Here is an 8,770-nt window from a genome sequence, read left to right on the forward strand (position 1 = left end):
CTGCCCTGAAACTTTTGTTGCTTTTCTTGGCTCTGGCGTCCATGAGACTTTCATCTAAGTGGTATTATTTTTCCAACCTCTTTTCCTTAAAAATTCTGATCTTTTTGGTACACCAGGGTGGCACAGATGATTAAGCATCAGACTCTGAGACTCAGTTCAGGTGGTGATCTCAGGGTGGTGATCTCAGAGTCTGGAGATTGAGCCCCACATCAGGTTCCACGCTGAGCACGGACCCTGACTAAGATTCTTTTTTCCCTCTGCCCCTCTTCCCTGCATGCTCTCTGTCTCTCTCAAATAAATAAATAAATATGTAAAAAAATATATGATTTTTTCTTAAAGATGATTTCATGAACATTTCTAACTCCGTGACACTCTAATTGTGTTTACCTGTAAGTTTCTTTAAGAAGGATAGAATTTGTATTCAGAAGACAGGCTGTACAGTCCTAAACACAGAGCTTTTCAGAGGAGTCTTCGTGAGCCAAGGCACTTAAATTCAAATGGTATACTTTAAAGCTTCCAAGTGCTGAATATTTTACATAAATTTAAACATAAGGTTATGATTATAATCACCATATTCATTAGGAAAGTCTGGGTTGATATAGACAGAAAAAAGAAAGGTCTTAATTTTATATATTGTTATTTATCAAACCTTTATAGCTTTATGCACTTTATAAGTAATTTTTAAACATTTTAAACCTACAGAAATAAAAATTTTAAAAAAAGAAAATATGACACCCATGGCCACCCATGTGACCAATACTAATATTTAATAAATGTCAGTATTCTGTCATTTTTCTTTCAGATCCCTGTTTTATTTTAAGATTTTATTTATTTATTTACTTGACAGAGAGAAAGATCACAAGTTGGCAGAGAGAGAGAGGGGGTAGCAGACTCCCCACTGAGCAGAGAGCCTGATGCGGGGCTCGATCCCAGGACCCTGAAATCATGACCTGAGACAAAGGCAGGCAGAGGCTTAACCCACTGAACCACCCAGGGTCCCCCAGATCCCTGTTTTATTTAAAAAAAAAAAAAAGAAAGAAAATTTTCCCCCTCTCCCCGCAACCCACTGCTGTCTCACAGGCTGGACTCTGTGCCCCTTAGGGTTTGTAGGAGCAGCTGAGAGCATACATTTCCCACAGACAGGAGGGCTCCCAAAGAGAGGCAGGAAGGCACTGAGAAGAGCAGGCTCAGCAGCTTCTCCCAAACTCACTACCAGAAAAGAAAGTGGGCAGAGAGAGGCCAAGAGGGTCACTCTCATTTAGGTTCCTCCAGGTAGAAAAACAAAACCAGAGAAAAATAGATGCCCGTCCAACTTGTCCATATCCTTTCACGACTTGCCTTAAATCTGCTGCCTATTATGTTTTTGAGATTCTTTTTTTTTTTTTTTTTTGATGAATTGTAAACTTAGTTCATTCAGTTAAGCTGGTCCTAATGCAGCATTTTGCGGGTAAACCAGCATTAGGAAGAAAGTGGAGAGTCTTTGATTTTTAGCATTGACCCATTTCTGTGGCATACGTACTCCCACCACAGCAGGTTTCAGCCACAGATGGTTTAATTGTCCCATAAAAATCCCTGAATGTTTAGCAGTTGGCTCTCATAGGCCAGTTTGAGCCAGGTCTAGCAGTACAGGTCTGTGTACTCTAGAGCTTGAATAAGCCATGGAGAGCTATACTACACCCCACAGATTGCCAGCCCAGCTTCACTAACCATCCATTCGCTGTCCAAATTGGTCTTCCCAATTTATATCCCACCAACAGTATATGAAGGTTTCTGTTCCCCAGATGTTACCAATATGATGAGTGTGAACTGATAACTAATTGACGCTTATCCCATCATGTTTAATCTATTTAATCTTCACAGCTGTCCTAAGAAAACTGTACTATTTTTACTCCATCTTAAAGGTTAGAAAACAGACATCTTTGCTGCTACCTCAGCCTAGATCCACCAGACTTTGAAGCTTATACTTTTAATACTATGAAATTAGAAACTTCTTATTATGTATTACCAAATATTATGCCTTATAAATAATAGGCAGATATTTATGGATCATGACTAAAGCATCATTTCATTAATTATTTTGCAGATTGCATATTTATTGATGAAGCTTTTTAAAATTAGCTAATTGAATATTCACATGTTCTTCTCTACTTGAGTTCTGCCATTTTTGAAACCTAGATTTCTATTTGGTTGGTTTCTTCAGTACATAGGGTGTCACGGTACCAAATCTAATGCAGCGCCATCTTCTGTTACATTAAGGCATGACGTCACAAGCTGATGAGGCGGAGGTCATGGTCTGGTCGGGAATGTATAATATGTGGTTTTCTGTGGAAGTTGGTTTAGGGCTCAGAACTACCAACATTTCCTGTCCTCAATACATATACCTGAATAATAGGTTAGAGAAATGCTTACTAAGTTTGCATTTGGGGCACCTGTGTGGCTCAGATGGTTGGGCGTCTGTCTTTGACTCAGCGCATGACCCAGGATCTAGTCCTGGGATCTAGCCTTGCATCGGGCTCCCTGCTCAGCAGGGAGCCTGCTTCTCCCTCTGCCTCTGCCTCTCTCTCTCTTTGTGTCTTTCATGAATAAATAAATAAAATCTTTAAAAAAAAAAAAAGTTTGCTTTTGACAGAAAGCTAAGGAAGGAAATAGAAAGAGGAACAAGTAACTTCATCAGTAGGATTGGAACTTAAAATGCATTTAAATTGTATGTGGAATTTAAGAAACAAAACAAACGAGCAAAGGGGAAAAGAAAGAGAGAGAGAGCCTTTCTCTCTCAGGCAAGCCAAGACACAGGCAAGCCAAGACACAGACCCTTAACCACAGAGACCAAACTGTTGGTTACCAGAGGGGAGGCCGTTGGGGGAGTGGGGGAAATAGGTGATGGGGATTAAAGAGTGTACTTGTGATGAACACCGGTTGTTGTATGGAAGTGTTGAATCACTATATTATGCACCTGAAACTAATATTACACTGTATGTTAACTACTTGGGATATAAATAAAAACTTTTTAAAAAACTGAGCAAATACAATAAAGTGAGCTTACTGCAGTGGACAAGTAGTTAATAGCAAATAATAAAATGTGGTAAACAGATAAATATAAGAAGAAATATTTCAAATGCCAGACAGTAAGAAGAGTGTTAATTTGTATAATTAAATTTCCTTTTAGTCTTACTAACCTACAATTCATAAAAATTCTATCGAGAGAGTCATATGTTATTTTCACATCATATATATGTATGTCACATTATATAGAGAAATATATATCACATTATATATATGATGTGTGTGTGTGTGTGTGTATCTTTTTTTAAAGATTTTCATTTATTTATTTGACAAAGAGAGACATAGCAAGAGAGGAACACAAGCAGGGGGAGTGGGAGGAGGAGAAGCAGGCTCCCACAGAGCAGGGAGCCCTATGTGGGGCTCGATCCTAGGACCCTGGGATCAAGACCTGAGCCAAAGGCAGATGCTTAAAGACTGAGCCGCCAGGCTTCTATATGTAATATATCTTATACAGAACTTTTCTTTCACAACCTCTTGTCCTAGATTACTTCCCCATAATATATACAAAATAAATGAGCCAATAAATGAACAATGTCTTTTCTCTTTCAACTTAGGAAGCCTTATTCTAGAACACTATGTTTATGGATGGGGTTGGGGGTTTTTTGCTATTATTAGACTTTTGGATTATTTTGCATTTTTTCCCACTACTGTGAATTTACTGTTATATGAATTATTGATTTTATCTTTACAAAAATATTTTACATATTTCCTAATGTGAGTGAAATACATTATTTGGAGAATTTTCTTTTGTTTTTGTGAATCAATTCTTCTTTGTTCTTCTGTGAAGATATTTTTAAAATCATTGGGATCTTTCTGCCAATCACACTGAAAATGGTTGGTTTATTAATACAGACAGTCCCCAGCTTTTGATGGTGCAACTTAATGATTTTTTAACTTTACAGTGGTGGGAAAACCATATGCATTCAGTAGAAACCATAGTTTGAATTTCAAATTTTGATCTTTTCCCTAACTAATGATATGCCACATGACAGTCTTGTTCACAATAAGGAGGATGAACAACTGATAAACTTAACTATTCTGTTTTTCACTTTCAATAAAATATTAAATAAATTACATGAGCTATTAAACACTTTATTATTAAATAGACCATGTATTAGAGGATTTTGCCCAACTGCAGGCTACTGTAAGTGTTCTGAGCACAGGGATGCCTGGGTGGCTTAGTTGGTTAAGCAGCTGCCTTTGGCTCAGGTCATGATCTCACGGTCATGGATCGAGGCCCACATCAGGTTCTTTGATCAGTGGGTAGTCTGCTTCTCCCTTTGCCTGTGCTGCTCCCCCTGCTTGTACTCTCTCTTTCTCTCTCTCTCTCTGTGTCAAATAAATAAATAAAATATTTTTTTTAAAAAAGTGTTCTGAACACATTACGGCAGGCCAGGCCAAGCTATGATGTTCCTAGGTTAGGTGTATGAAATGCATTTTCAATTTATAGTATTTTCAGTTTATGACATTTTCAACTTATGAAGATGTAACCCTATCATGAGTCAAGGAAGATCTGTTTGTCAGGAATATTGATTTAGTTCAGTTGTTTTTTCTTGAGTAGACAGTTACATCTGTATTAGATTCTAATTTTAATATTTTTATTTTAATCTTTTCAGATTACTCAAAGACTGCCCTGGTTTTGTGTTTACCCCTCGATCAAGAGAGGAACTTCCACCAAACTTCCCCAGTGAAATTCCTGGAATCTGTCATTTTCTGGAAGCTTATCAACCAGTAACAAATTCAAAACCGTGGTTCCAGAAGAAAGATGTCGAAGATGGCAATGCCAATTTCTTGGGCAAAGCCTCAGGAATAGATTAGCAAAATACATATCTGCTTATTAGTCTTTGGGTTTTGACTCCGATGAGCAGGTGCGGAATCTCTGAAAGCACTTTATGATTGCGGATGACTAAGAACAGTATTAAAATTTTAGGAGCTAAATCACGATCTACTTTTTCTTCCACTTAACATGATAAAAATGTATTCACTTCAACACTTCAAGTCTTCAGAAGAAAAAAAAAAAAGGAAAGGAACCTCAAAAATGACCTCTGGGGGATATTTCTGTTACTATCTCCATCACTTATCACCTGTACTCACAATTTAGCATATTGTACATATGTCAGATAGGTGTAGTGCCCTGACCTGCACGGTCCAATGGAGTGACCTGTAGTCTTGTGTCCTGGTGGAATGCCGTGGTTGTGAAAGTGCATTTGTGATAGTGTGCCCCCACAAAAGCTTTCCAAATAGAAATTAGAGTCTTTGGTACCATTAGCTCTTTGAACCTTTCAGCTCTGCATTTTATTATATTTCTTCATTTCACTGTTGGTGTATGTAACAAAATAGGTTGGGTATTTTTTCTGTTGCACTTTTTTTTTTTTAAGGAAATAAGCAATTATGGGTTAGATGCAATATGACTATAAAGTAGTTCTTCTATAAATATCAAAGTTTGTTTTATAAAAATATCTGCCATAATGTAATGTGTCATATCAATAAATACTACCTTTTGTTTGACATTTTTCTATTCTGCACTTTGGTGAAGGCTATATTAATTCTTATTAGTAGTTTAATTCCTAGTAATTCATTTTTGTGTCATGATATTTGGGATAAATGAGGGTTATAGCCTATATTAAAATGCAATAATATCATTCTAATTTAATTTAATGAGAATCAACATGAGAGTAAAGAGGGATATGGATATACCATAATGTCCAGAAGTAAAACATTTAAGCACACACACCCAGAAATTTGGATTTATATCAGCAGACATCCTGCACTGCCATGCTGAGCTGTACAAAGTTCCAGTGAGAAAACCTAAGTTCAGAAGTGGGAAATGAGACTTGTTCTTTTTGCTAATAGCTTATTTTTAAATTTGTGTTGGACACTTTGGTGTGTACAGATGTCCTAAGAGTCATCAAGTTTTTTTCTCAAAGTACACATTTGTGAATTTTTTTTAACTCTAGTTGAATGATCTCAATCTTTTTTTGAAGAGAATGTTAGTATTGATGAAGAAGATGATGCTATGGTTTCATTAAGAAAATTCTTAAACATTTTTCTGGAGTTGGAACTTCTGTTTTTAATAATACTAGTCTAAGTTCTCTGAAGAGCTAAATAACCTGCAAGTTTGGGTTGGGATACAGATCTGATTTTTAAAAAGAGCTCGATTTCAAAACAAGAGAAAGATGAACATTTTATAATTTTTAAATCAGTACTTGTAGAGTTTAGATACACTAGCCTGGTGACCTCAGGAATAAAAAGTCATTATTGATTGGCCTCTAGTATCCCAGGTTTACTGTGAGAGCTATATGACAATTTATGTACTAAATGATAGCCCAGGATCTTGAAGCACTGACTGTAGCTTGTTAAATACCAATCCTATTATTCGAAAGTGCCATAGGCCTTGGGAAAATAGAGTTATAGACTCACAATTATATGGAGTTACTAAACATGTTTAAAAGAAAAATAAAGACTTAAATACATTTTTCTTTCTGTAACTGAACCCTTAAAGTTACAAAAAAAAAAAGATATGAATTAAAGGAAATTAAAAAGCATAAAATTTGATCTTCCTTATCAAATTTTTAAACAGACAAATTATTTAGTAATAATTTGTGTTCTAAGTTTGTAAGTTAATTAAAATTCAAAAAAAAATACTTTCTCTGTATACACACATACAATGTAAACAACGTTGAGTAAAAGCTATATGGGAATTCCCTGTACTATTCCTGTAACTAGTCCATAACTTTGAAATCTTATCTAAATAAAAGTTACCAAAAATGTAATTTCACAGAGAAATTAAATCATCTGTGATGGATACCCCAGGCCGGCCTACAAAGGCTCATTAATTATGGAATACTTTATGGCTCTTATGATGAACATACATTTCCATGATAGGATCTATTCAAAATTCATAGTGTGGATGCTAAAAAAAAAAAAAAAAAATTAAGGACTCCCATTTTTCTCTCAAGCTTATCCACTTTGGAGGGTAGCAACTATGGATACATTTTCTAATCTAGACCTCTGAATGTAGCCAGAGACAGACTGCCTAGAGGGTAAGTTTTCAAGGAAAGTAAGGGATCCGACATGCAGCTCTGAAGCTAGGAATGGAAATGAGGATGGAGGAAAGAATGGACAGAGGGTTTTTGGCAGGGTTGGGGGATGCGGGTCCTGAATATTGTTGCCAGGTTAACTATTCTATAAAGAAATGTAGGTCCTAAGAGTGCTTCCCAATCAGTCTGTTTCTCCAAATATCTGGAATTCCAGGAATAATTTCTTCTGTTCTGGTCTTATTGTTTCCATCCATGGCTTCTCGTTCCTTCTATATCCCGAAAGAACATGATTCATGCTTTTTTCTGGGTTTGAAAACAGGCATGAGCATAAAGCTGGCATGTCTGGTATGGAATTTCGTATTACTCGAAAGGCCATTAGTCCTTAAGATCCTTTGATGGGAAGGAAGGAAAAGTTGCTTTAACATTTTACTAACCTTTCCTCCAAATTACTTCTCCCTCATATTGCCAGTCAAGCTCAGGCAGACCCTTCGGAGCATGTCCTATGGTTAAGTCAGAAGCAGTCATAGAATGGAACAGAGTGTTCTATGGTGGGTCTAGCAAGTGAATGAGGTGAACGAAGGGGAGTGTCTACTCCACATGGTGTCTGAGGGTTATACATGGCTCCCTGAGACTTCCCAAATGTGAAGGTGCCCAACTAGAGCTTTACATGCAAAGCCCCAGTGAAGTCTGGGGCTATATAATGCTTTTTAAATTTTTTTTTTAATAAGACACTTTTTTTTTTTTAAAAGATTTTATATATTTCTTTGAGAGAGAGAAAATGAAAGAGAGCATGAGAAGGGGGCAGGTCAGAGGGAGAAGCAGACTTGCAGGGAGCCCGATGCAGGATTCGATTCTGGGACTCCAGGATCAAGAGCTGAGCTGAAGGCAGTCACCTAACCAACTGAGCCACCCAGGCATGGGGTTTTATGACACCTTAAAGCAACTTGCAAGTCTCTGTTGAAACAACAGTTAACGGTCCCAAGAAGAATGGATTAATGAATTATTGTAGTAGTTTTAAGTGCATGGGTTTTACCTAGATAAGCATTATTAAAAAGTGGAAAGGAATCTCTTGCACATACTCATTGGGGTGGCTTGACCGATTATTCACCTTCACTGAACAATAAAGCATGAAGTGTATTTTGTCTGCGCACCTTGGTGCTGCTTCACTCTTAAGTGGCTGTGCCTGGAGAATTCAGTGAAGGTAGAGCTGAAGGGTAGAAGACTGGGGATATGACCTGTGTGTGAGATGGGAAGGCGGTTACTGCGAGGAGCTAAGCCAGGGGTGCTGCAATCCCTATGTTGATGGACTTAACCGTCTTCTGCAAAGCAAGAACGCAAAGCTGCAAACACCATAGACAAGTGCCATCCCTTGTCTAAATACAAGCTAAAAGCAGGGCCAACTTGCTTTATCATGGAGAGAACACCAAAATGTACTTTAACCAAAGTTTACAGCGTTAAAATGTACATTTGTGGTTAGGCTTCTTCGCAAAGTCTGGGAAATCTTTGTATTCTCTAGTGAGAAGGGGAAGAATCACACTTGTCCTGAAAAGCATATGCTTATGGGAGTAATTAGTCCTTCTTTGTCTTTGTTGAACTCGGTTTCCTTCTGTTCTTAGTATGTGTGCTTCCAGATTTTAGACAAAGTTGGCTTCCTTTTAAGCGCTCCT

At 37.3% G+C, this 8,770-nt stretch overlaps 1 protein-coding gene across 7 annotated transcripts in view; it reads left to right on the forward strand.

Annotated features, from left to right (window-relative positions):
- Positions 1–5,571, forward strand: part of GUCY1A1 (guanylate cyclase 1 soluble subunit alpha 1) — a 61,145-nt gene extending 55,574 nt beyond the window's left edge. For all 7 annotated transcript variants that reach the window (XM_082727834.1, XM_082727837.1, XM_082727838.1 and 4 more), the window contains one exon: positions 4,680–5,571. In XM_082727834.1, the coding sequence (XP_082583960.1) occupies positions 4,680–4,881 (202 nt within the window). In that variant the 3' untranslated portion in view covers positions 4,882–5,571. The remainder of the gene's footprint in view (positions 1–4,679) is intronic.
- The last annotated feature ends 3,199 nt before the right edge of the window (positions 5,572–8,770 follow it).

This window comes from Mustela nivalis (assembly GCF_964662115.1).
Source record: "Mustela nivalis genome assembly, chromosome: 4".
NCBI lineage: Eukaryota > Metazoa > Chordata > Mammalia > Carnivora > Mustelidae > Mustela > Mustela nivalis.